The sequence below is a fragment of the Nesoenas mayeri genome, assembly GCF_963082525.1.
Source record: "Nesoenas mayeri genome assembly, chromosome: Z".
Taxonomy (NCBI): Eukaryota; Metazoa; Chordata; class Aves; order Columbiformes; family Columbidae; genus Nesoenas; species Nesoenas mayeri.
The window spans coordinates 13,369,378-13,396,741 of record NC_137542.1 but is presented as its reverse complement, the minus strand read 5'-3'; the positions used below and the strand labels follow the sequence as shown (position 1 = coordinate 13,396,741).

The window sequence follows — 27,364 nt, the reverse complement described above, 5'->3', positions numbered from 1 at the left end:
TGGTTATTACTGGTGATTTGGTATACCCACAGACTGTACTTATTTTTCACTCAGGAGATTGTGGTACTGCTTCCTGGTTGCTAGTTCAGGCTAATTTAGGAATGGAAGAGGGAGAAAACAGATATATAGAGGCCATCTGAGCCAAGGAAGGCAGGGAGCAGTGACCAAAAGTAGAAGTGAGAGACCTTGGCTGGGCAGTTTGAAAGCTAGGGAATGTTTTTTGTTGTATGCCAGACCTGAACTTATTCCTCCTTTTTCATTTGCTGCAGGTTCTATAATGATGATATAATCAGGATCTGCTGTTACTTATTTACCTAGAGAATTTCCTGTTTTGATCTGATCCTATTTCCTGAAAGAGATGAAAAAAGGACCAGAAGCCGGAGCTTGTCCCCTTGCCATTCCAGGAAATTTAGTGGAGTCAAATCTAGACAATAACAGCAGTGATGGAGCTTCAGCAAAAGAGAAAGACATGCTTTCCTCTTCTGGAGAACTGGAAAATGTACAGCTGAAACCTAACAGAGAAACATCCAGAAAAAAGCTCTGTGGCTATTTAAATAAGCTGGGCATCAAGGGGCCAATCAAGACCTGGAAGTCTCGCTGGTTCTTTTACGATGAAAACAAATGTAACTTACTATATTACAGAACTGCACAGGACATCAACCCTTTGGGGTCTATCGATCTCTCCAACGCCAGTTTTGACTGCAAGGTGGAAAACGGGGAAGGGGTTTTTGAGATCAGAACACCAAGCAGAGTTTTTACTTTGAAGGTAAGGGGCAGCATCTTTTTGTAGGAGCTGTTATAAAACACTCCCACTCAGGACAGACATATCTCTACTAAGATACCTCTTAGCTTGAATTTCACTTTGGTCCTACCAACCTGGACTGTTACCATCTGGACCTGAATTGTTTACATTGTTTTGGCAAGACTAGGACTCCATTATCTGTGAGATGACTGTTGTTTAACAGAATAGGAATAAAAGGTGAACTATGTGCTGAATTAAAATAATTGAGGAGTCCTGCAGTCCAGATGTAATTTGCTGAACAGAAATGAGCTCCCCTGTCTAAAATGGTTGCTCCAACAGGAACCTTTGTTAGGCTTTTATCTCTATGGAAATCACTAGTAAGAAGCACTGTGGATGATTCTTGTCTAAAATAACTGTGACATTTTTACTTAGCCTTGGAGCATAGTAAACCAAAAAACATTTAAAATCAGGTCGGTGGCCCACTGAGGTTTTGTTACTAAGGCCATGCTGAAGATTTTCTCAGTTCGCCCAAACTGACATTAGGATCAGAGGGTATAGCATAGCCTTGACACAGCTGGCCTTTATTTCTGCTGAAGTGGTGGTCAGCCATTCAGGATGTGTCTCATGCTGACGAGGTCACTCCCTTCCCTTTCCTATTTTGTGTTATGTTAGGCAATCAGCAAACAGGCAATGATGTACTGGCTGCAGCAACTACAAATGAGACGCTGGGAATTTTGCAACGCTCAGAGCAGATTTCCTGTGGGCAGCTCCCAGCTTGTGAATGAACCTCTGGCTGGCAGAACAAGTAGGTGTTGCGTACATCAGCCTTTCTTTTACTTTCAGCCCCCTAGTGACAAATGGTGCTCCTCATCTGTAAGTGGGCAGAGGTTTTGGCCAGGTTTTTAAATGCAGGTGCCAGTTATCAAAGCTTGGTCGATGTTTGGAACTTTTGGCCTTATTATGGATGAACATGAATAGGCTGTTTCCTAATACACAGTATGTGACTGGAGATGCTCAGGTATATTGTGATAATGAGTTACCTCTTGGTTTTCCACACACATGTGAAGTGTGCACATTTGGTATATTCCCTTCATCTTGCAAGGCCTGTGAAATTTACGGCAAGCAAGTTGTTTTTGTTTTGTTTTGTTTTGTTTTTTTCAGCAGCCGTGGGATAAAGATGTGAATTCCTAGCAATGGGAGTAGACAGGCCAGTGAGTCGGGGAAGGCACAAGCAGGGTGTCCACCCGCTTAGTTATGACTAAATGCACATTTTGTTTGAAACAAGTAACCCCCTCCCTAGTAAGTGTCCGCTCGAAAAGGTTCTGGTTACTGCGGCATTTTGCTACAGCAGGCAAGAGTTTGGTAACAAACTCTATTTGTGGAGTATTTTCTGCATGTTAGAACTACCAAACACCATTTGGAATGAGGGAAAAAGAGCAGCAACAGCTCCCTTCCTTATTAGTTTAGGCAGTTAAAGTTTGGTTGTTTAGGGTTAGTCTTTCTCATATACAGACAATTGAGGCCACTTTATTGTCCTTACATAGATGATTCTATTTGTACATGTAACCTTCTGTAACTTGACCTAAAACTAAGCAAACCTGCTCTACTGTCCTTGTTCCACCTGGCTAATTGAACATGGAATGTATGCCTGTAGTAAAATGTTGCTGGCTCTCAAGTTACATGAAGAAGCATAAATCAAATAGTCTTGGTCACTTGCTTCTGTGTCCTGATTTGTTTTTACGTAGATGTTGTTTACAATGAAGACTTCCTGCCTCCAGTGAAAACACCAACAGAAGCAGTGGGTTTAAAGGCAGCATCTTTGCCTGCACCCCAAACATCTACTGCTTTGCAGAACATCTCCCTTAAGCACCCTTGGACAGAGATACAGTAAGTGCATGAGGAGAGATGCAGTGGAGCTGACATGCTTGCCTGCCTTCTTTGCCTGTCATGTGCTGTATGAAATGGGGCTCTTGCCTAGATGGAAGAGCCGTGAAGCAGCTTTTTGAAGGAGATTCCAGGCAAAAGTAAACTTCCTGTGAGAGGGTCTTTCATATGCCCCTGTTCTAATGCATTTCACATTATCTAGCTCTTTTAGCAAAGATCCTGGTGGCAGACCTGGGGCTTGTTTAAGCTTTCTTCAGGATAGGCAGGGGTTTATGTGCCTACTGCAATGCACCTGCACATCACTTCTGGGAGGGCAAACGGAAAGGTTGAGCTGTACTTGGTAGGTTAGTGGTAGGAGCCTGTAAGCACTTTCCAGTGGTTTCAAAGGACATTGAATGTCGTGTAACCTCTGAAGCAGGAACTCCAAACAAAACATACTTGAGCCTGTTATGTGGCACAACACTGCACAGCGTTCTACTGCTTACTGAGTTTTGAGTATGTGAATATTCCCACCCCCTACAATGGTGTTGCTGTCTGCAGTCACAAGGTGTATCTCCAGCAGGGCTACAAGTTACAGGTGCTGGGCAGTTACAGTTGCACAAAAACAACGCCCATCAATATCTCCTTCAGTGTGTCCTAGTAACTTGTTTACATGTATACAAAAATGTATAAGTGGCCACAGGTGTGGTAGGTAGCCTGGCACCTGCCAAATGTTTTTGTGCGAAGGTTGGCTTTATATTTTACCACCACTCCTGTGGTTACAATCTGATGCTGATAGGAAGAAAGATCTCCCATGGGACCAAAGGGCATCAGGATCAGCTGCACTATTTTTCAGACTATGCATTCTGCCCTCCTCGATTAAAAATAATGTGATCATATCTCTTTCCACCTCTCCAGCCTTGCTTTTGCTAACTTGAATAACAATCGCCACTTTTAAACTTCAAATTTTATTGCTCTTCTGGTTCTGTGAGTATTTCTTGAGGCTCTATCACTATCAGACTGGGTCTTCGTGAGTGTAGCACATCTCTTTTCAGCTAAGTTCAACAGATCCCTGTGCTGTTGCTGTCTTAGAAAAAAAAAGTGCAGTATGAGGTAGAGAAAAGTAGGAAGGTTGCCTTGTGTGAGTGCCAACTGTAGACAACAGGGAACGATAGTGTGCTGATCTTGTAAGCCAATATGTTCCCTGAAGTCAGAAATGTCTGCTCTTTTGCTGTGGAACCTTACAGTAACCAGGCAAAAGAAAAGCAATATATAAATGCCAGCTTCATGGACAGTTAGGAAGCAGCTGACACTGAGTCTTTTGTAGATCTCAAAACAAGAGCCTTCTTTTTCTTTAGCTGACAGACAACACAGGAGGAGAAGGGAAACGACCTGCATAGAAACACACAACTGTCCCTGTTTCCTATACAGGTTTTACGGAGAATACTTGTGCATTTGTGGTTCCGCATGGTGCTGTAAAGTCGTCTCTTAGTGCTTCTGACAATACCTGATAGCAGCAGCTATAACAAACTGTTTCTGAGTCTGATTGCAGTTTTATTCCTGAATCTCTTTACTGCATCAAAGTCTGTTGAGTTTGGTGTGGCAAGGTTATTAAATGTGATTCAGAGCACAGGACCTGTGACTGCTTCAAATGTGATTGTTGTGGCAGTTTTGGCTGTGCTGTAGATAGCTGAGCTTTTCTTGCCACCTGAGGATTTCCACAGTGAGCTAAGGAAAGGCAGGGAAAGAGGAGAGGGAGAGGGAGAGAGAGGGAAGGGAGGGTTGTGGTTGGTCTACTGTTACCTGTGATCCCTCTGTCCAGCCTCATACATATGTTCAGGATTCAAGCACATGGGTAGACATCTCCAGGTGATTTACATTGCTGTGCTGATACTGATTTTGTGGCATCAACCTGATTTACATCAGTTACAGCCTTGTTTCCGTGAGACCTGTGGGTGCCATGAACAGTTCTTTTTTTTCAGCACATGAAGAAGATAGGTTTTGGGAAGAGGGGTGGGATATGAGGAGAGGTAAGGCATTGAATCATTTGAGTGTGCACTGACTGCAGTGACCATGACTTCTCCAGTTCACTAGGTTGTCTTGATCTCTTCTTTTTTCCAGAAACACTGTCTACAATATCTGTGGCTCCAAGCAGCTCTGGGGGAACAATGGGAATGTCTTTAACTTCAGTGACTTCCAGGAGCATCCTGAGGACCAAGATGAACAGCAAAAGGCAGAATTGGAGGCCGGGTGTGCAGGTGCTTGTTACTGAGCTGTGTGAGCTAGTCTGAGTATGATGCCTTCTAGCAGGGAGTCAGACTTAGCAGGAAAGGGTGGGAAGAGGGTGACAAACCATCATGGAACATGAAGACCGTATCACATTGTCTCAGGTCCCTTCCTGTGTTGTTTGCACTAGACGAACTCTTTTGCCTCTGCTGCAGACTGCATCTATTTCCTACCTCTGGAACCTTCTGCAGAGGCAAAAATATGATCCATGGTGCCAACCCATACTGGTATTTCTTTGAGGTAGAAGTTAATCTGCTGCATGGTCACAGGCTAAGCTCAGCAGCTCCACTGCATGCTGGGGAAGTTACCTCTCCATGATGGTAATTTGCATTTGCTGTGTGCATAATAGATGGGTGGGGTGCAAGGTGGGTTAACAGGTATTATAAAACATCATGGGTTTGTTTATTCTGGAGGTACCTGTGGCTGATCCCTACTGTCTGAGCTTCAACCCTGTGGATCCTAGCAGGTCAATTTTCCTTGTCCTGTGTGTCAGTCTTCCCTGCTGAGCTGTTGTGGGTCCTCCCGTGGCAACCTGATTCTGTATAAATTAATCCTATTTCCCTTCAGTAAAGGAGGGGATCCCAGAGGAGGGAAAGGTGGAGTCCAGGCTGAACTGGGTTAGAAAAGCCAGGTGGATGAACAGTGGCTTCCTAGGCTTACCTGAAGAACTGTCCAGGGAGAGGAACCCAATGGATAAAGTGAGTGTTCTTCAGCAACAGATCCTGACACTCACAGAGGAAGTCAAGTCGCAGAAGGTGAGTGTGGAGATGAGTCTGCTGCTTCTAAGGGCAGAGCCCCAAGCCTAGTCACAGGGCCTCCCTTATTCCCTGGTGTTAGGCTGAGGAGTGCTCAGCAGACACTCACTGGGGACCAGTTGAAGCTCCTAGTGTTACCACTTTGTATGTTCCTGATCGTGCCCAGCACAAGGGAGGATGGGCAGTCCTTCAGCCATTGCTAGGAAGCACAGCTATCAGATGGGCTGGAAAAGGGTGGTAAAAAAAAAAATCAGAGTGTGCTCTGCAGGTGTCTTGCTGGTGCATCACTGTTTAGTGAATGCACAAAGTATAGTCCTGAATATGTATCATGACACTGGTAGGAGCTGCCGGCCCGAGTCATGCTGTTAACAGTGATCCACCATTAGGAGGTGATTTGACTGTAGAAGTCAGTGCATGAGTCACTGCCAGGGCTGTCTCTCCTGAATGATACTGTTTTTAAAAGCATGGAGTAATGCCAGGCTCTCCACTAATGATGGTGTGAGGTGGCAGAGCCCGAATCAGCACCATGTTGCTGGGGCAAGCTTTTGTGCCTTAATGTGGAATGGAATGAGGGTGGACTCTTGGCAGAGGGAAGATTAAAATGAGTACAGAAGTTTCCTTCTGGTAGCATGAAGAGATGCAGACTGCATTATTTTCCTCCCTCCTGTTTTACCACACTACGGAACAGGTCTTCCAGTCTGTGCTGGGCCTCCCAAGAAGAATGACTAGAAAGTCAGAATTCAGGTAGCATGAGCAGCAGCTTGTCTGTTAGCCATTCACCTAAAATCAGGTCATCTGCAGCCTGTTGCAGAGACCTTTCAGGCCAAGCTCTGAGAGCAGAGCTTCTCTACTGGGGAAGAACTGTGGTGTCAAAATTGCTGCATTTGGTTTTGCTTCTAAAAGGAGTCAATTTTGAGATTCTGAGGACTCATAACTGTTTGGATCACTCATAACTGGTTGGATCACTCATTACTGGTTGGGTCTGTGCTGCCATTCCCATAGCAGTGTGATGTAATGGCTTTGTATTCCCTTTCCAGGAGCTGGTTAAACTTCTCCACAAAGCTCTGGAGGCAGCCCAGCAAGAGAAAAGAGTATCTAACATGTATCTCACTGCAGCAGAAGATAAGGACAGGCTGGAGCTGGTGCGCCACAAAGTGAGACAAATTGCAGATCTCACCAGTCGACTGGAAGCTCTTGAGCAAGAAAAGAAGGAGCTGGAGCAGACACTGACTCTGAGAGAAAGCCACATCCAGGAACTCAAGGAGCATGTCCAGCTTCTGATGGAGAAGAACCATGCCAAACAGGAAGTCATCATGGCCCTGACAGAGCAGATGGCCCGAGAGCTCTCTGACCCCCTGCAAGAAGCCAACACTATCACTGCAGAGACGTTGTATAAGCAGCAGGAGGAGATTGAGCACCTGAAGGTATGTGAGATGGCACAGGTCATTTGAGGGGTCCCATTTCTTTGTCCTCTTGTTCAGTGGGAGGTTTTTCCTTGTGGGAAGCACAGAATGTGCTTCTGCTAGTTGTTCCATCTGTCTCCAAACCAGAGGCAGGCTGGAAGGGTCTCACCTGATACCAACAGGGAGCTCAAAAGCATCTGAGTCAGTTTCAGCTTCAGCTCAGAGCCTGTCTTGTTTGACTCCTTGTCACCGTTCTGTGCCTGCCTCTTTTTTTGCTCTTCTTTTATTTCACATTTGTAGTCTCACTTGCTCCCTTCACTAGCTTTGTTCCTCTGCAGTATCCCAACATGTCCTGTTTTTCTGAAATCCAGCCTATTCTGTTTTCCTATATGCACAGTTATAATGATCAATTAGCATGGGGTGGAGAATTGTTTAAAGAGCCACTTAACTGCATTGTGGGAGAGTGTTTGTTTTTGCTGCCAGCCTTGGTGCTGAAATTTGTGTCAGATTTTAAAAAATGGAACAAAACACATCCTCGTCTTATTTAGGTGCCTCTGGCTTTATATCACCTGGATGTCTCTGTGTTTTCCAAACATGTACATGCAGTGCACTTAGCATTTTCAGGTGTCTTGTCTATTCATGACACTCCTATTTAATGTTGTGGCTTGATTTCCTTTGTAGGCAATGTTTGTAGCAGGGAGTCCCATCTTTTCCCCAGAACACAAAATTATGGAGATATTTTCTTAACACCATCCACACCTGAGGTCCCTGAACTGGGAGGGGATTTCAAGGCCCTCAAGAGCTCTCCTTGTGTGACTGTTTTGCTTTGTGGCAGGATGATATTGATGCATACAAAACCCAGAACCAATTTCTCAACTCAGAGATCCACCAGGTTACTAGACTCTGGACAAGAGTTGCTGAGAATGAAAAAGCCCTTCTCATGAAGGTAAGGCAAAATGACTTTTTTTCCTTGGTGGGAGCTGTTACTAATTTCTTTCAAAAGTCAGCACTTGAATGGATTTTAGTCCAAAACACAACAGGAATGAGCTTCCCAATGTGGTTTTTTTAGTGTGACTTTTTTTTCTGATTTTTGTTTTTCCCAAATTAGACATGATAATTTTCATTCTTCATTAAAAGTAAAATGCCTGTAAAGCTCAGGCTTAAGGATGTTGAAACTTAACCCAGATTTCTGCATTTCAGCTCTGCTTTTAGATACAAATTAAAAAGCAACACTAGGGAATCAAAATTTTTCTGTGAGCTGGGAGACTGACTGAACCCTGTCTTCATCTAGTTTTGACTTCTCTACCAGTCTTGGCACTGCCAGGTGGCAGCACTTTCAGATCCTGCAGCTAAATCAGGGATCTTATGTTTTCTTAAGCTCTGTTCTTGTTTCTAGCCTTGTAAATGTGCATAATCTGGTTACTCTCAGACTTGTCTCATTCTGCCTTCTGTTGCTGAACCACTTCCCCAGGCTGATGGTGTATGCTGGCATTCGTTCTGTGAGTTTTGCCTGGGTTTTACTTCCCTGGGTTTTAAGGTATGTCTCCACAGTCTTGGATTCTGGAAAAGGGCAAAAAGCTGCTTCTGAAGTGTTATTGCCATAATTACGTCTGTTTTCTAGTCCTTTGAAACCCAGCCTTCATCCTAACTTACTGCCCTTCTCTGATCCTGAAATTGCTGTAATATTCAGAGAGGAAGTAATCAGACCAACATGCTTCAGTGTGAGACAAAATGCAGATTAAAGTAGTGGTATGACAGTATCCCACACCCCTTTCTGTCCTCTCTATATGCAGCCTAATTCTCTCTGTGGTTTCCATTTTATTTTTATTTTCTACTACTGCTTCCCACTGAGCAGGGGTCTTCACTGGGCTTCCTGTGAGACATTGGGTGAGTCTTGTCACCTGTGTGGCCTCAGTTTCCCACTTGTAGAATGCATTAACAGTCCTCATTCCTTTTTTCTGCTTTGTGTGCACACAAGTATGGTAGTGGCAGGGCCTGTCCTGCTGCCTGAACTCAGTTTGGCTTCCTGTGCTTGAGTGGTGTTGTGTACCAGTGCCATGGGTTGGGGTTGCTGAGGGCCATATGGTCACCTTGTCTCTGGTGCTACTGCGTATCCTGAAAACAGGGTCATAGCTTAGTCCCAGGAGTGGTGTGTTTTGTCAAGATATAGCTCCGTGTAGGGTAGAGAACTTGTCTCAGGAGGAAGGAAAAAGCTTGCAAAGAACTAAGCTGAAGTGGTGGGTCTTTGCTTGTATCCTGAGCTGAGCTGGCTGGGATATGACCATTCACTGATGCAATGCAGGAGCTGAAGTAGGTGAAGCTGTAGTAGGTTTCCCACTCAACGAGCAACTTCTGTTGCATGTTGTCTACTGCATCTTGTGCTTGTTCATAGACCGTGGTGATTCATTCATGGCTGCAATTCCGCTATCTGTAGAAAACTGCTAGATATGTTTTCTGGGGCTTTTGCTCAGTAGTCTTCACTTTACGTGCAGACGAGTCCAGCAGAGAGCAGTGGCAATGCAGAAAGAACCATAAATGAGCCAGCTCATTCCCTTTTGCTTCCCCATCAGTGTGCCTGTCTGCAAGCACGAAACTGCCAGATGGAGAGCAAATACCTGACAGTTCTGCGGAAGCTGCAGGAGGCTGTGCCTGACCTGCCCAGCTCCCATGCCGAGTTGGTGAGGAACCTCATTCAGGAAGCACTCCAGTGGGATGTGAAGGAAGAAGCAGAAGAAGGTTTTAACCTGAACCCTGTAAGGTAAGAGGCAAGAGCATGGGGATATTCACACCTTTGTAGGAGTCTGGCCACACAGGGGAGTGTGCAGTCAAGAAAGATCCAGGGACATTTTTATAGCAGGAACTTGGAGCCATGACCTAGGAGAGGGCGTTAAAGAGGCTGTTTTAGTTCAGTGGTGTGGAGACCACGAGTATTTGATAGCAACATGTCACTGCACGAAGAGTTACAGTCAAACTTTTCATGGCAGTGGCAGACAGTATAGCAAATGACAACAGCCATGGTGTGTCTGGGAGGTAAACACCAGGCATGAGGATAAACTCTGGTAGGAGAGGAGGTCGCCTGGGAGGTGGGTCATCTCTATCCTTTGGGGTTTTCTAGTGCCAGCCATACAAAGACACTGTTGCTGTGTTCTAGTGCTGGGAACAATACTGCAGTGAAGCGGGGCTGGACTGGAGACCTTCCAGAGAATTTTGTCACCAGTGCTGCTGTGGACCTTGCATTTGAGTTTATGCCTTTCTGCCCAGTTAGAGCCCCAGTTCTGTAGCAGTTTCTGTTTCACCTGGTTGGTCAGACTCACAGGTTTTCCAGGTACCTTTGGAGATGAGACCCCAAGGCCAAGCTTGGTCTCTCTCTCAAGAACATAATGCTGTCTTACCCCTGTACTATCACACTCCTGCATTGTGTACAAGGAGACATCAGAAGAGACTCTGGATCTCTCTTCTTTGGTCTGATGCCCCAAAATTTTTTGGTCCCTTCATACAGAGCTATCTCTGCACTGGGATATGGTAGGGAGAAGGTACACAGCTTGAGCTTTAGAGTCAGGAGGGCAGACAAGGTGAGAGGGGTCTGATGAGGTTGAGCTGTAGCTCGAAGCAAAGTTAGATTTGAGTTTGTGTGTGTATGCTGTGGCTATGGGCTCTCATTTTTCTTCAAGGCCCTGAAACAGTGGACATGGCAGGCTCTCACATGCAGCTGCCCAAGCAGTGAAGGAGGTGTACCTGTGCATGGGTGACAGGAACCTGGCAGCAAGCTGTATCTGGCATGGTCCTGAACAGTGAGTGGCCTTTGACGCAGGTACCAGCACTGTCCTTTGAAATAATATCTGTCTTGTATCCCTCCAGTGAGTATGATGAGTATGGATTTATGACTGTACCGGACTATGAAGTTGAGGACTGGAAGCTTCTGGCCAAAATCCAAGCCCTGGAGATAAAGTCCAACAACCTGTGGAGGCAGGAAGTAGTGGAGAAGCCCCTCCGTGACAGGTGGAATGGCGTTGGAGAGCTGAGCCCCACTGCAGAGCTGAAGAGCCTGATCCGAAGTGGCATTCCAGTGGAGCATCGGCAACGGGTCTGGAGGTGGATTATCAGCCGGCACTGCAGCCATTTGCCTGACCACTACCAGCGGCTGTTACGGCAGAGCGAGAGCACCGAGCACCCTGCCTGCCGGCAGATCGAGCTTGACCTGCCCCGCACACTGACCAACAACAAACATTTTTCCTCTCCCACCTCCCAGCTCATCCCCAAACTCCGGAGGGTGTTGCTGGCATTCTCTTGGCACAATCCTACCATTGGATACTGCCAGGGGCTGAACAGGTGAGGAGCCAGATATGCTGCTTCTTCATGGGATAGCACTGGGAATGTGTAGACACGTGCTCTTGGCTGTGATTTGAGCAACTCTAGGCTCCTGCCTCTCTTGAGTTCTGCCTTGGCTCTAGGTATTTTCCTGCAGAATTCTGTGTTTGGTTTCTTTTTTCATCCAGTGTTGTTGCTGGGATCAAGCAAGCAGCAGGATTTAGTCGTTTGGCATCTCCATAGTTACAGAACAGGAAGGAGCAGCTATAGGAGGTAGAATGAGGCAGTCCCAGAATAACAGCATGAAGCTGGGGCTGAATTTCTGTGTCTTAATGTGCTCAACAGAAGAACAGCCTGGTGATTCCCCTTTTCGCTGTGCAGAGTTGAAGGAAACACTGGGAAGTGAGATGAGGGAATTGTAGCAAATGACATGAGGAGAGGCTGAGGAAACTGGGATTGTTCTGTGTGGAGAAGAGAAGGTTCAGGGAAAGCTTCCAGTTCCCAAAGAAGGTTATAGGAAAGAGGAAACCAGGCTTCTTAGAATTGTGCTGCCAAGTGAAAAGGTACCATGCACCAGCTGCAAGAACGGAATTTCTGGTTAGATCTTTTCACGTGAGGAGACTCTGTGGAAGCTATTCCTGTTGTTCTTTGAATGGTGTTCATAAAGACATTTTCCACTCTAGGTAGACCATGATATTAGATATCATCCTTCCAGTCTGGCTGCAAGGGGGTAGGTCAGAGCTGAAGGGGGTAAGGGCTGTACAAGAATGTATGGGAAGCTAAGCTATTTTCACATAATACGGAGTATCTCTGGGTCAGCTCTTGTCTATATTGACATAGCCAAAATCAGCACACTGCTAACTTTAACAGATCTACAGAACATCCCGTTAGCTGGGGAGTCTGGCTTTGTCGCACCAGTTCTGTATTTGATGCTTGCTGTTTGCTGACAGAGGGACATGGGGAAGAGAATCACAGCCCCGTGGTTCCTTCAGAAACCCACAGAACAGATCACTTGCCTCTCTCACCAACTGTCCTGCCATGTTTCATCTTTTGAACGTTCATGGAGCTAGAGATATGACAAGAGTGATCTTGGATTCTGCAGTTCGTGTGCTGGCCTGTGTCTCCTCCTGCAGTACTGCATTGCCTTACCATGTCTTGTCCATCACAGATTGGCAGCTGTTGCTCTCTTGGTCCTGGAAGATGAGGAAAGTGCCTTCTGGTGCCTAGTCCATATCGTGGAGAAACTAATGCCAGCAGACTACTACAGTGACACACTGATAACCTCACAGGTAAGCTGGGCACTCTCACTCCTGCTTGAACTCTGATACAGTGATTTTCAGTGAAGTTTTAAAAGCAAGCTGCCAGATTGCAGTGTGTTTAATTTCTTGCAGGACAGTGATACCACCTTGCAATCCCTTCCATTGCAGAGGTGTTGTAGACTTGAGAGTCCAAAGTTGTTACATAGGAACAGCAAAACTGATCCTCAGCACTAGGAAATTCGGCATCACTCCTGAGTAATCATTTGAAGATCAGGTTAGTCAGAAGGAAGGTGCCCATTAATTGCACAGTTACTTATTTTAAGGAGGGCCTAGTAGAGGTGAAGCATTTACTCTGACATGTAGAACTGTGTATGAAGAACCCACCATTCTGCAGCCCTTGAGATGTTTCTTTGGAAACTGCATTCTATCTTTGGAATGCAATGTGCAGATGGAAGACAATACTGAGATTTTTATATTCACTGTACTTGCCTTAGTTCCTGGTCAAATACTTTGTTAGTTAGGCTTTAGGGTTCCCTGCAGATCAGAAAGACCTTTGGCTATTTGTTTTTCTGTGAGTAACTTACACTCCTGGTTCAAAGTCACTGGATTTCAAGCCTTCCAAGATGTATTGTCTTGTATCAGATATACTGCGTCCTTCCAGGCAGGCAGAGAGCCAAGATAAATCCCATGTGGTTCAATAGAACTGTAATTGCGTGTATGTACCACCCACACTCAGCAGTGCCCAGTCTGGTGAGCCTGGCTGTGACCTTGGTGTCTTTATTGTGCATGGTACTTTCAGAGAACAGAGGGTGGTATCTGTGGGCCCACAATACATGAGGCTACAAGCATCAGTAGCTGAGAGTAGCTGACTATCCCACTGAGCTGGTTGATTAATGTTTACTGGGTTAGTGGTGTGCTGGTGGAGAGGCCAACCCAGCAGCCAAATCATTGTGCAGATAGCAAAATGTCTGTCTGGATCAGGTAGTGTTAGCTGTGAGATTTTATAGGCAGTGCTCAATACTCAACAAATAGTGATTGACAGGGAAAGCATGTCAGACTGGAAACACAGAGGCTTTGCTGCATTTGGTGAGAAAAGACTGTCAGCTGAGGGAACCTTTTTTAGAAAGACTTCCTGACATCATGGTTGTTCTCTGCAAGTCTAGCCAAGACCCATGGAAAGAAGAAGGTCGAGAGTGATACTTTGTGGGCTGGTTTGGTAAAGTGAAGGTTCTGAATTAGCTGGAAAACTTAAGGTTTAGCTCTGGCAGATTTTAAAAAAAACAAGCATGTCACCTCATCTGGTTTGTACTGTTACGTGACAGCAAAGTGTACTGACATGGTTGGGGCAGTAGTTTATGACATAGGGGAAGACCTAACCATGATCTTGCTCCATAGCACTTCCCCTCATTAAACCATGGCTTCCCTGAGATGAAGTCTTTATAAACCTGGGTCAAGCATCTCATCAACTGCATTTCTGTGTCATGCAGCCAGAAACAGAGCACAGACAGTACTCAGACCACAAAGAGAAGCTAAGTGAGATGATCAGGTCCTGCTTGTGAAAGTCGGAAGGGTTCTAGGTGTTTCTTCTGTTGGGCCATGTGCAGTCATTCAGACCTGGGCAGGTTCTAATCCCTGTCATTCAATTGGATGCTCATGACATCACAGAAAATCCCAGTCAGATTGATGCAGGACGATGTGGCAGCATTTTCCCTCTTGATTTTGAGGTTTGGAAGGAATATGATCCTCTGAGAGAGAAGAATGTATGTATCTCTGCTTGTATATTGGTGCTCTTTCTGCTCCACACCTTGCACTGCGTACAGCACACAAATACACTGCTCAGACATTTTGGAAGGTTGGGAGACAAAGCATGCTCAGCTGTTCCTAGGGTGTGTGTAGGCTAGAAGGCAGCACCAGTGATTACTGTAGCATGCATGGGCCACTGTCCTGTTGCACCACTCCTCTTCTCCAACACCACGACTGCCCTTGGCTAGGATTTGATTGTTTTCTTTTTTGTCAACTTCAGGTAGATCAGAGAGTCTTCAAAGACTTCCTGTCAGAGAAGCTGCCTCGCCTCATGGCTCATTTTGAGCAGTATCGGATTGATGTCTCACTCATCACCTTCAACTGGTTTCTGGTGGCCTTTGTGGACAGCCTGGTCAGCGACATCCTCCTACGAGTGTGGGATGCCTTCTTGTATGAAGGAACTAAGGTGCAACTCCAAGTCTAGGCCTTCTGACTGCACCACCTCTGTGACACGATGGCAGAGTGATGGACATACACGTGTCAGAGAGATGTGGGGTTGAGCCTCTTGTCCTATCCTGCCTGTTTGGTGCGGTGTCTTGATGCCTCCCGGCCTGTATCGTCTGTGTACTTGCTGCTGGCAGACAGACCTGGTCTCTGATGCTGTGCACAATCTCTGACAGCCCATGGTGTCTTCTGCTCTGTGACTCAGACATAGCTGAGAGTATAACAGATACAGGGAGCAGAAGATGGGCAGAGAGTGTCTGAAAATGTGAATCTTGCATTGTCCTTCTGCATAGGGAGAACTGGAGAATCCTTGCAAAATCCCTGTGGGTCCTTTTGGAGGAGCTGTTATACTCTGGGGTTCTAGATTTGCTTACAGAGGGTGTTTCTCTTGGGATTAGCTCTGTGCTTCTTTAGGCCTGCCCTAATGCAGCCTGTTGCGAGCAGGACAAGCTCAGCATCCAGCCTGTACTGCAGTGCTATGTGTCCCACCCCATGTTTTATGTCAGGAGGGCCTGGTCCCTCAACTGCCTAAGACTTTGTTAAGTCAAATGCCTTTCAACCCTCCAGGTGATTTTCCGCTACGCTCTTGCGATTTTTAAATACAACGAGGAGGAAATCCTAAGAATTCATGACAGTGTGGAGATCTACCAGTACCTACGCTTTTTCACAAGAATGATCACGGATGGCAGGTAGGACTGTGGGTTGTAGACAGCCTTCCATCCTGGGTTTGTACCTGCTAGCTTGTTAGGTCAGCCTGAAAAGGGTTGTGACCATTCTGTTAAGAGTGATGCACACACATTGACAGGTCCATAGGACATGGATCAGTTTGTCTCTTTTCGTCTTCCCTTCATGGTGTTACTTAAAGTCCTTTTGGCTTGGGAAAAGGCACACTACAGCAGAGCAGGCCACGAAGTCTGGGCCAGCCAGCTGGAACTTGTGCTGCCACTTGCTGAGTTTCTCTCAGCTGTCATTGGGTATTTGGGAACACAGCACCAGCCTTTAATGACAACAGGTGTCTGAGAGGAAGATTTCTGTTATCAGAAGAGCTCAGCATTGGGAATATTCCTCCCCCAGGGACCATCAGAATGTGCATCTGGTCCAGTATCTCCTGACTGGTGGCTGTACACCAGGACCTTTAAAGGTGGTGTGGAGTGAGGCTGTTTATAGCGTTACTGGGTTGGTGTTTGTGTCAGAAGGAATTGTCTGTGATTCTTTTAAGACTCTCTTGCTTGTTGACTTTTGAGCTCAGAGAGGTGAAATCTGAGGCCCTGCTCTTTACCTACTCCAGGATGCACTTGGCATATGTTACTGTCTGGTACTAGCTAGTAAATCAGCTCACTAGACCTGTCTTTTCCATCACAGGAAGCTGATGAACATTGCCTTCAACGACTTAAACCCCTTCCCCATGAAACTGCTGAGGAACCGGCGGTCAATGCACCGGGAAGAGCTGGAGGCAGAGCTCTGTGAGCTGGAACAGATCAAAGCAGCCTATGTAAAAGAGAGAGCAGAGCAGGGGCCTCAGGACCTGAAGGAGTTCGTTAGTGAAGAGGAAGATGAGATTTAACAAAAACAGAATTCCTCATCTCTTCCCTCCCACCTTGCAGAAGGTCTTCAATAGCAACTATCTGTTAGAGATGGAGCAGAGGAGGAAAGGGTCACAGCAGGAGTTCATCTGCCCCAGGAAGCAAGGCTGTACGTATGAGACCTTTTGGGTACTAAGCCAGACTTTGTAATGGTTTGGAAGGTGTCAAAAGAATTTTATCCTCTTCTGTACTTCTCCCCATTCAGCCCACCTTGTCCTGTGTGGCTCAGGCTTACAGCTGAAGGACCATAGGAAATAGCAGTTGTGGTTCTATGACAGAAGTTGACATGGTGCAAAAGACCCAGCCAGGCAGGACTATTCTGTCTTTTCTGATGACAGCTTGAAACAGATCTTTATGTACAAGTAAAATCACCAGAAATAATGAACCGAGAGCACTCCCTTATTAGTACCCAAAGCTTCTGAATCTGTGAGGAAGAAAACCTTCTCTTTGAAGACATGGTGCCTTCAGTGGCTAGCCTGCCAGGGGAGTGTCTGTTTAATATTGCACTTACTGAGTCATGACACTGTTTCCAGATGAATGTTGGACATCCTCCCTTGGGGCTCAGGCTGGGCCACATAAAGTGGGTTGTGGGAAAGCAGAGCTGCTTCTCCAATTTATTTTTGTTCCTGGGGAAGTCCATAGGAGCACAATTTGTGTCTTCGTGCTTGACTGGGAAATACTGGGAGCTACCTCTCCCCTTTGTTTAGCGTTGAGCAAAGCCTACTATGGGTTGGCTTGACCCAGGCAGCACTGTGCCTTCCGGAGGTGAGTTCGCTTCAGAGAGGAGCTCTCCTCTCAGTGTTAAACCAACTGTAGTCTGGCTGCAGGTAGGGCCTAATGTTACGGAGACTGACTACTGGGGACACCTGGGTCTTCTGATCATCTCACACTTGGCCAGGATGAGTGTGTGGCCATCTGTCTCTGCCTCAGAGTTCTGTTCCTCCTGTGCTGGGCTTCTACATATCTCTGTCTCCGACTCTCCTTCACAATGGGAAGGAGGAGGTCTTTTCTGTAAAAGTTTCCTATATTGAAATTGTTTGACCCATGGAATATGGCACTCTGCCACCTGCAAGCCACTTTGACTAGGTCACAAAAGATGGCTTAGAAAATCCATTATTTTCCTGTGAACCAAGGAGTTGGCCTGCATGGGTCCAGCACACAGAGACGCCCTGCCTGCCTCTGAGAATGGCGTCTGGCAGCTTTCTTCCCTGCCTCCCAAGCTTGCCTTTCCCCTGGGCTGAATGCCATGCCTGTGCAACTCAGTCCTCCACAGACCCCCCTGAGTCAAGTGCTTCAAATAAATACAACTTCTTCCTAACATGCTGCCAGATCCTCCTGCCCCGCTTCCCTGCTGAGTGGTGCTTTATTCCAGATATGCCTGCAGTGCTGGCATGGACACTGTGCGGCAGATCTCACTCTAAGTGGGGTTCTGCTCTACATTTTTAGACTGACCTTGAACCCAGTGGATGCTGCCTCCTTTAATCCTATTGTGGTATGAAGTTGTCTGCTTCCAGAGGAAGGGAAAGAAAAGTTTCATAGACCGTACCATTCTCAGCCAGGTGAACTGTAGTCAAGATCATATACTAGTGAAAAGAGCACCAGCCCCTACTCACCTGAGACATCTGATTTGCCTCAGCCCTGTCTTTGGCACAACTGGATAAATCAGCCTGTTTCAAACAAGCATAAAAGTTTGAGTTGTGGAGAGAGCTGTGGAGGCCAGCCACACAGTACAGAAGTAATCAAAGCGGAAATGAGGTTTTGAGAAGAGCAGATAGATGACCCAAGAGTGAGGTGGGTCCCCTGCATGTCACTGACAGCTGCACACATTCAAAGTGGGGGATGAGAACAAAATGCTACTGCAGTCTTACCACACTATCTCAGAAAAATGCATTGCTTTTAAAATGATGCCATCTAGCTAGAGAAGCTCAAAAGGCAGAAGTTGTTTTTTTTTTTTAACAGATGATGTTGCTAATTAATTTACTCATGCTGTTATGTGAATGGGTGCATACAAATACAGATTTTTGCTACTGTTATGGACTTTTGAAAGGCATTATCTTAAACCAATACCATGGAAATTGGATGTGTACTTAAAATTGTATTTTTCCTAGAGCTTAAAAATATTTCCTTCCATCTTGCCCTTATATTTTTTAAAAAAAGCATTTGAAACATGCATTATTAGACCAAACCATAGCCTGATGTATGTCTACAGTATGAATAAACATTGGTCTGTGTAGTATATAATGACCCACTAAAAATAAACTTTTCTGAAGAAGATCTGAGGACCAAGCTGTTGTCCCTGGTGATAAATTCAGACAATAGTTTTTAATTGAAATCAGAAGGGAAGGATATCTCAGGTGTGTTAAAAATTTCTCTTCTGTTTTGTCTTCACCACCTCCTGGTTTTGTTCCACGTGTGTATTCACTGAGGGCCATTTCCTCTGGTCATACCACCAACCAGTCACATGTGGTTGTTCCTTACTAAAATGTGGTGGATGCTGGAGTATCTGCAAGGCCTGTGCAGACCTGCACTTCAGGGCCAAACTAGTGTGTCCTCATGGGCCCTACTCTATTTCCCTCTGCTCTGCAAACTTTGGGGCTATGGTAAGGCACTGAACTTGTGTTGTGAGATGCCAGCTGGACCCAGAAGTTAGCTTAGCCCCATGCAAGTCGCTTCGGCCTCTGCAAGACCTGCAGTGATGATGAGTCTGTGCCAAGAGTGTTTTGAACACAGGTTACCCCTGCATGAAGTGCACAAGGGTAATTTGTGCTGCCACGGCCAACTGTTGTCCTTGGAAAACAGTTTGACCTGTTTGCCCAGCACAGTAGCTCCCTCTGCCTGTGCTGGTGTTTGTGGACCAAACAGGTGTCTTTCCACGCCAAAGTCAGCCTTTACTGAGCTTTGCTGTATGTGTAACATAACTTGTTAAATTAAGCCCTCTGCCTCTGCATTAATACTAAGCTTGGGGTACCAGTCCCAACTCTAAAAAGGCTGGTTTTTGTTGTTGTTGTGATTTTTTCCTCCCAGAACATGCAATTAGTCTGTAGACCACCTTGTTGCAGTACTTTGGGGCCACCAAGAGTTTAGATGATTGTGAGAAGACAAATTGTTAGAGGGTGGCAAAACATACAGAAAGCCACTGCTGGCTCTGTAAGGCCCTGAGCTTGCACACAGGCGGAGGCTAGGAGGCTTCCCGTCTTCACTCGTTTTTGGCCCTGGGTGGTATTGGGCTGTAAGGTTCTTTGATTTGAACCACCTCTATAGGCTGTAGCTAAGTGCAAAAGCACTAGTGCACGACAAAGACATTCCATGCACTCCCATATCCTGGCACTCTGCCCTGGAAAGAGGCATTTCTGGGAAAAGTTGTTTCTGTGTTGGGTTAATGTTTATCCCAAGCTCGAGCTTCTCATCCAGGGGGAAGGAGAGAGCTGTGAGACAAGGTGTTGCCCATGAGCGGCAAGCAATAGCACCCTGTAGCAGCAGCTGTCCCTTAGTGCTGAGTTTCTCCTCCAGCTTGCAAGCTGGGCAACCTTCTGCTGCCACCACAGACAGAGGACCTGGGGCTGGCTCTCTTCCCACATAAGAGCTCGCCTCAGTGGCCTTGAGCCAAACCTGGGACTTCTCCAGCCCTTTCGCAGTGCTAGGAGCTGCTCTACAGAACATTAGCCCTGTCTGGGCTACGGACTTGCCAGGTTCAAGAAGATAAACCACTTTTGAAGGCCAGGGCTATTGTGCTGGAGATGATGTAATTTAATGCCCTCTGAAGTAATTTAACCCCTTTCCTGGTGTTCAGTGGGAGGCTAAAGGCCACACTGAGATGCTAAATCCTGAGAATATCACTGTGTGCCTCCTGCTCAGCCTCAGGAGCTCCCCAGAGTGAAAATGGCACACCAGGGTGATCAGTGGAAGAGGAAATATCACTAACCATAGCAAGCATGTTTGGGGTGAGAGGTTCCTTGTCCCACTGCAGACAGATGATTGCTTGAGGTGCATGGTCCACTACCACTGAGACAAAGTCTCCACTTCCTCTTGTTATTAACTGATGGCTTCTTGCCAAGTGCAAAGTCTGGCTTTGAGATCCTAGCTGGTGGACTGGTATCTGCTCTGGTTTTAAGCTTAGTTTTCATAATACAGAACCTCTTTGACACATTCTGGTGTCAAGCTGGTAGGAAGCTTTGAGACTTGAGGCAACATCCAAGGTAAGTAAAATTAAATTTCAAGGTCCCTTGGGAAAAAATAGTACTCAGCCCAACATCACAGCCCCCTGCTGAAAAGAATACCTTCATTTTTTCTTCCATGAAGGGATTCTGTTAGTACAAAAGTATTGTTTATGGCAGAAATTTGCAGAGAGGAAAAGTTGCAAAAGGAAATCAAACCCAACTGATATTTTTTGCTTCATCTTCCAATAATTTAACATTTTTCAACCTGATAAAAGCTCTTGCACATTCAAGGGGCCATGGTGCCATAGACTCTGAAAAGACTTCCAGTTTTGATGCTGCCATCACAATGGCATTTTAAGTCAGTACCCAAAGCTGGTGGGTGTTGCATGGGCCCAGCTTCTACCCCACCCCTCCGTGCCACTCACCCCTGTACATGTGGCACAGTCAGCAATCTTGAACTTTGCAGAGCTGGAAATAATCACAGCAGAAGAGGTGGGAACTAGGGAATTCTTGTTAGATATGATGCTAATTGGGTATAACGAATTAGTAGCTTCCTCCATGTGGCTCCATCCAAATGTATCGTGGGCATGTCAGATCCCTTGTCCTCAGCAGACTGGGATGAAGCAGAACACAGTGCTTGCTACAGTGCCTTCTCCAGTGTAGATGTACTGGGCTGTGCTTTGGTATAACGCAGCCCTGGGCTAAATCTGCATGAGGATATTGCATCTGCAAAGCTGTCATGCCCTTCCTAGTGTTGCAAGGCATATCACTATCGGAAAGCTGTTTTTCTTCTGCTTCATCTCATCCACTTCTGCAGCCTCTCCCTTCAAGGCAGGACCCTGCTCCTCGGGAGCTGCCCCCACCTAGGTGAGAGGTGCTTTATGCCACAGCCACACAGACACCACAAATATGGCCGTGCCAATGTAGCTCCTGTGACACAGAGCAAGCACAACAGGTGCCAGCTCCGCTCTTCCCAGCGGCTTGCTGCAGGTTGCAGTGCTCGATGTGGTTTCTGGCCAGCAGTATGCCAATGACACACAATACTCCCTTCCATAATGAGCTGTGCTGTCTGCGGCGGTAGCTTTCCACTTTTCATTAATTTGCACAGACTGGGAAGAGATGTCCAGAGGTGACACTAGCCTGCCTCTGAACTGATTTCTGGCACTTCAGGATGTAGGATGGCAGAGCGTTACAGGGCACACTGCTCCAACTTGTGCTGTTGGATTCCAACAGAAAGCACTAACAGCAGCGTTTTCTTTGGGGCTGCTGGTAGCCCTATGCAGAGCGAGACAAGTGTTGTGTGAGGGTGCTCTTTGTCACAAGCCACCTTTGTGGACACAGGCTGCCAACAGCAGGTGCTCAGCCAGGCCTTTGCTGTTGGATGACCAGTTGAGAAGTCCCAGGAAAGAAGACAAGGAACAGAGTTCACCCCAATGACATGCCAGTACAGACACCAGTCTTGGCCACCCAGTCTTAGGCGACAAAGGGGAATGTGCAGCAAACCTATTCACTTTGTTAACACCCGAAGCAGCTCTGAGGAACGGCAGGGCAGGTCCAGGACAGCTGCTGCAGAAGCAGCCATGATTCCTGTCCACAGCTGGATTGCTTCCTGTGCTCTCTCCATGGACAGTTCTTTTCAACAACCGTGTCTTTGCTTAATTGCCTCAGTCTCCTGGATTGTCCCAGCCTGGTAACTGGCAGCAAGGTCATTCTTGGGGGCTCCTGGTTGCTTCTGAAATTCTGGTCAACTCCCTTGAAGGATTCCGTAGAATAGCTCTTGTCAAAGCCTCCTTTCCTTTTCCCAAAAGGACTCCTGCTGTCCTGAGGGACTGGCAGACTCCCATCTCACCACCACATAATGGAAGTGGAGACACCTGAACTGCAGCATCTCACTTGTGGAGGACACTCGGTCTCACAGTCTGGTCACACCTGCTGGGTCAGCCCTGAGCTGCCACTGCTACCCATAGACTGGTGGGACTAAAGCATGGAGATGAGCTAGCTGTCTCAGACTCTGTTTAGATAGGACCAGAGTGGTGTTAGCTGAGGGCGTGACCTGGGCAAGGAGATCTCTGCCTTTTCATCTGTCATGCTGTCTATGTGCAAAGTTCCCATCCAAGTACCAGATGGGCTTGTAGTACCAGCTAATCCCAGAGTCTGAGTGTGAGCTCAGCAGGCATGAGAAGCTTTCTAGAGTCACTTGCCATCAGTGAAAACCCCTGCATCTTTGGACTGATGTGGGCTGGTGTCTCTCCATCTGCCGGGGGCTGTTGAGCCTGCCAGAGGCTGCCAGCTAAGGCTGGCACAACTGATAGGTGTTTTAGAGGTGTGTGCTGTGTTCAAGGAGCAGTGTCCAGTACCTGGAGGTTGCACTAAGATTATAGAAATGTGCCACCATCTTCTCAGCAGATCTGTGAGCTAAGGCAAAACCTGTGGGTGCTTTCTGCACAGATGATGGCAAAGTCCTGATGCTGTCTGAATGGTCTCCTAGGAAAATGTACCCAGCCTTCACAATGTACCTCCAGACACAGACCGGAGAAGCTACTGCAGGGGTGATGGTGATGAGGAGTTACACCTGTTGGCCCAGGCGGGCTGGCTCCCCGAGCTCAGCGGCACTTTGAGCACTTTGCCGTGTTTTTGGAGGTGCTCTCCCCACGACAGCAGCACAGCAAACCCCACACTTCCCACGGCAGATCACGCCCAGGGGTCGGGCACAGCCGCCCCGCCGGACCGCACCTCCCCGGGAAGGCGCGCCGGAGCTCTGCGGGAACCAGCTCCCGCATCAGGGGCGGCGAGCAGCCCCCAAGCCCCGCCGGCACCTCCCGCCTGCGGGGCGGGGCGGGCCGGGGCGGGGACGGCGGGCGGGCGGGGCCGGGCTGGCACGGAAAGGCTGGGCTCGCCAAGGCTCCCATGCTCACTCTGTACGCTGCTGGACCCCCGCCGCCTGCGGCAAGGTATGAGGCCGGGGGTGGGGAGGGTCCTGGGGCCGGCGCGAGCGTGGGCAGGGCCGGTCGGTGCACCTGCCACAGCCTGGGATGCCCGGTGGTGCAGCGGAGCGGAGCGGGGGGCGTCTGCCGTACCCGTGCGCCTGGGGTGCTGCAGCCCCCGCCGGCCCCGCCCCGCTTTGTGCGCAGCCGGAGCCGCTGCCACCCGCAGCCGCGGGAACACCGATGGCCGGGAGATGCGGCAGCCGCCCGGTGCCGCGGGCCTCGGGAATCCCCCGGTGTCTGCAGCGGGAGCGGGGCTTCCCCGCTGGTCGCTGTCGGGGCAGCCGGTGCTGGTCGCCCCCTCCCCGGGCAGGATTCTTGCTCCCTAGCAGCGCGCTGCCCTTGGGCTGTTCCTGCAGGTAACCGCAGGAGGGATTTTCGGTGTGAGGAGTGACAGACCGAGAGCCGGCCCTCGGTAGGAGCCCGCCGGCCCGAGAGGGTGTGCAGTGGGCCGAGCTCCTCTCCGGGGTGCGTGGCCGGAGCACGGAGCAACAGGGCTTCTTGCCGACTTGAGGCAGGTGGGAGTCAGCATCACGCTGCCTGCCCGGGAACGCTGTGCCTCATCCGGCCAGCTCTGCTTGCCCGTGAAACGGTTTGGCATCTGTATAACTGTGCCTATGGTACAGAGAGAAGCCTAGTCTACGTCTCTTGTGTGTATGTGTGTGTCCCTTTGTGCTGGAGTCATGGGGATTTTGGGTGTGTGGTGTCAGGGCAGGTCACGTCTTGTGCAGAGCATGATGGCAACCACATAAACAACATCTAGGCCATGCTCTCTTGGCAGCAGGGTCTCCTGGTGCCAGTTCCTCCTTCAGGGCAAACCCGTGAAGGGGTCTTACTTTCAGGCAGAACAGCTTTGGAGTACTACTTCTTCTGTCAGGGGTGAAGGCAGGCTGTTGGGATGGGATATGTAATGATGACAGCACTTTGCAAACAAGTCCCCAGTGGCCTGGGGAGGCCAGCTATGTGCAGTGTCTTGCTGAACATCCATTGTTCACCCTGCAGGGAGTGGTGCTCTCCTTGTCTTGTGCTGGAGCATGGAAAAACAGCCTTTGCAGCATCCTGACTGTTCCTGATCCCCCAGTTCACTTATACCTCCTAAGAAGGCACTGTGTTTGTTGCAGTCCCTGTAAAGGGAATTTGCTTGGACAGGCTTAACCTCTTCTGGCCTCTTGGCTCAAGGGAAGTGATTTCTTTGGAGGATTCAGGGAACACTTGAGGAGAATTTGGGTGTTGTTTGCTTTTTAAGCTTCCCAACTCAGGCTTCCTGATGGGTTAACAAAGAAGCAGCCTGTGTAGCCCTGCTGTTCCTTTTGTTCTCCCACTGTCTGTGCCCTCTTTAGAGAGCTCTGATGTCTCCTGTCTTGATCAGCGATAGGAAGTGACTGATGGAGACAAGCAGGTAGTTCATGTTTTGGTGCAAGCATTTTAGGAAACGTTAGAGCAAAGCTTCAGGAGGTGGGATAAGGGGGAACTGGTTTTTTTCTTCAAGAAAAGGCAAAAATGAGGTGTTTTCATCTGTGCTGATGTTTTTTGGTGAATCAGCATTATTGCAGACAATGTATAGCTCTGTCAATTACAGCTATTTTAAAATAATTCAATCAATTAGGCCACAGCAACAAATCAAACCCTGTCATAGACCTGGGAAACATGAGGCCCAGGCACTGGAGATGTTTGGACAAAGTGCCGGACAATTATGCCTCCTGCACCCCAGCTCTGCCCCAAACTCCTCCTGACCTCTGTTTCTTGGAGGCAAAGCAGGTCTGCATGAGCGTGCTGGTTTTTCAAGTCTGGGGTGGAGAGGAGACCACTGCCTGCCCTCTGTGTGCCAGCTGCACCATTCTGGCCGGCAGCATCGCTCGCCTCCGTCCCACCGATCAGACCAGCTGCTGGCTGTATCTGTGCAGCAGGTGGGTTTCCTGATGGCAGCTCAGCGTATCTGCAGATGTGGTGGGTTTCTCACTTTCTTCCCCTGCCCTGGGTAATTTTTGTATGTCTCTCGAGTATATATGTTTGCCACTCTGAGCAGATTTCTTGCTGAGAAAATGTCAGTAATGGGTAATATTTTGGATGTTTCTGTCTCTACTACATTTCTTAGCTGGATAATAAGTGGATTTTGTGTTGTCTGACTCTGTGGCAGGTTTCTGTGAGCCTCTTTCTAGGTAGGTTGGCACTGGACAGGCTGCTGGTCTCTGGAACCAATCTGTGGTGCCTATGCAAGGGCAGTTCTCCCTTGCCTGTGGACTGACTGGACTGCCAGATGCCTGAGTGCTGTGCAGACCATGTTTTGGGGATGTACACTCAAGTGTGGAACAGGTCCTTCTGCAGTGAGCTGCAGGTGCCCATGCACACAGACACTTCAGTGTTACAGAGTTAGGGAGAGCACTGAAGGCTTTGGCAAATCCACAGAAGTGAAAGCAAAGTTTTGGAGTGAGAGACAGCTGCCTCAGGGACAAGCTAAGATAAATTTTGTGCGTGACCTTGCAGGCTCCTCATACTTTGTGGTTAGCTTGCTGCCTGTTTTTGTGTTCCTTGGCCTGCAGTAGCTCCACAGCATGAAGTCTTCATCCCACCCTGGTGGGCCCTGGTTTCCACAGCAGGGATTTTGATGGGGAAACTCTTGGAGGCTGGGTTGTGACAGGGTGTGACAGAGACCTTCTATGAAGAAACAGGGAGGAGGGAAACTGTCCCAGCTCAGTTCCCCACCATCCACGCTTGGTTGGTCCAAGGGGACCTCAGCAGAGTCCTGGACCTTAATGGATGGACCCTCTCCTCCACTCTCATAAATAAATCTTGTCCAAGAAAGTTTGCTTGAAGTGTTTGCTTCAATGAAACAAACAAACAAACAAGCCATCTGCCAGTTATAAACAGCAGCAGTCCTTTATGGCAATAAAATGGCAGCCAGTATTACAGCTGGCCAGTGGGCTGCTGTCTGGGAGGCTGCTGAAGAACTTGCTGCTAAATCTGCTCAGACCTGAGGAGACCTGCAGCTCTGTTCCTGGTGAGGCTGGACAGCGGCTGCTCTTTGAAACAGCAAGGGCTGGCTTCCTCTTCGTGCACAACGGGGCCACAGGCGGTCTGGTCTCTTGCTCCTATGGCAAGAAGACAGCAGAGCAATAATGCAGTGAGTTGTTTCTCGTGTAGTCATCACCTGGCTTCCCCTAAGCGCACGTTAAGCTGCTCTGGCTACAGAGAGCTGACTGAGGCGAGCAGCCTGCAGCACACAGCAATTACGCTGACGCACCTTCTGCCTCTCCGCAGGAGAAACAGGAAAGACCTTTACATCATCCAGGAGGCTGTATGGGCTGAGGGAGTTTGACACTTACAGGGTTATACTGGCTTGCAAGTAGAAGCCAGACTGGCCTAGTATTTCCAGGGATTTCCCCTCTGTGGTATTACAGGCTTGCCAGCAATTCTCCGTTTTGAAAATACACCCTGCAGGGCTCTATTAGGGTAATGCTGATGCTTACTATTTCCAAAGCACTTTGAAATTCGCAAGTAGGACTTTCTGACCTTCACCCAAGCAAAACCCTTTCTAAAGCTTGGAGACATATTGCTGCCCGTGGTGGGACAAATGATAGTGTGCAGCTCCAAGCCTTGTTTTCTCTTCCCCTGTTGACCTGCTCCCTGCTTTGTTTCACACGCTTTCATGTTTTCCAGAGCAGTGTCCAAAGTTTGCCCTTTCTCTTCTGAGCATCCTTCTGGGCTCTGGTTTGTGCAAGAGTTTCTTTCCAATCTGGTGAGTCGCTGTGCTCTTTATCTCTGTGCCAGGAAACACGG

General features: G+C 47.9%; 2 protein-coding genes across 3 annotated transcripts in view; both read left to right on the top strand.

The window, feature by feature from the left end:
• The window catches only part of B4GALT1 (beta-1,4-galactosyltransferase 1), a 202,947-nt gene that overhangs the window by 139,480 nt on the left and 36,103 nt on the right, over positions 1–27,364 (top strand). The window lies entirely within an intron of this gene.
• TBC1D2 (TBC1 domain family member 2) lies at positions 359–16,537 on the top strand (the record flags this gene model as incomplete). Of its 2 annotated transcripts, none has more annotated exons than XM_080362577.1 (13): positions 359–766; positions 1,415–1,547; positions 2,488–2,629; positions 4,727–4,857; positions 5,459–5,646; positions 6,684–7,070; positions 7,885–7,995; positions 9,620–9,807; positions 10,908–11,378; positions 12,526–12,646; positions 14,640–14,825; positions 15,431–15,552; positions 16,226–16,537. In XM_080362577.1, 13 exons carry the CDS (start codon positions 359–361, stop codon positions 16,425–16,427), a joined length of 2,790 nt encoding a protein of 929 aa, XP_080218703.1. In that variant the 3' UTR covers positions 16,428–16,537. The 2 variants fall into 2 exon arrangements, with proteins under 2 accessions (XP_080218703.1, XP_080218702.1); XM_080362576.1 differs by having other exon boundaries at positions 4,727–4,863.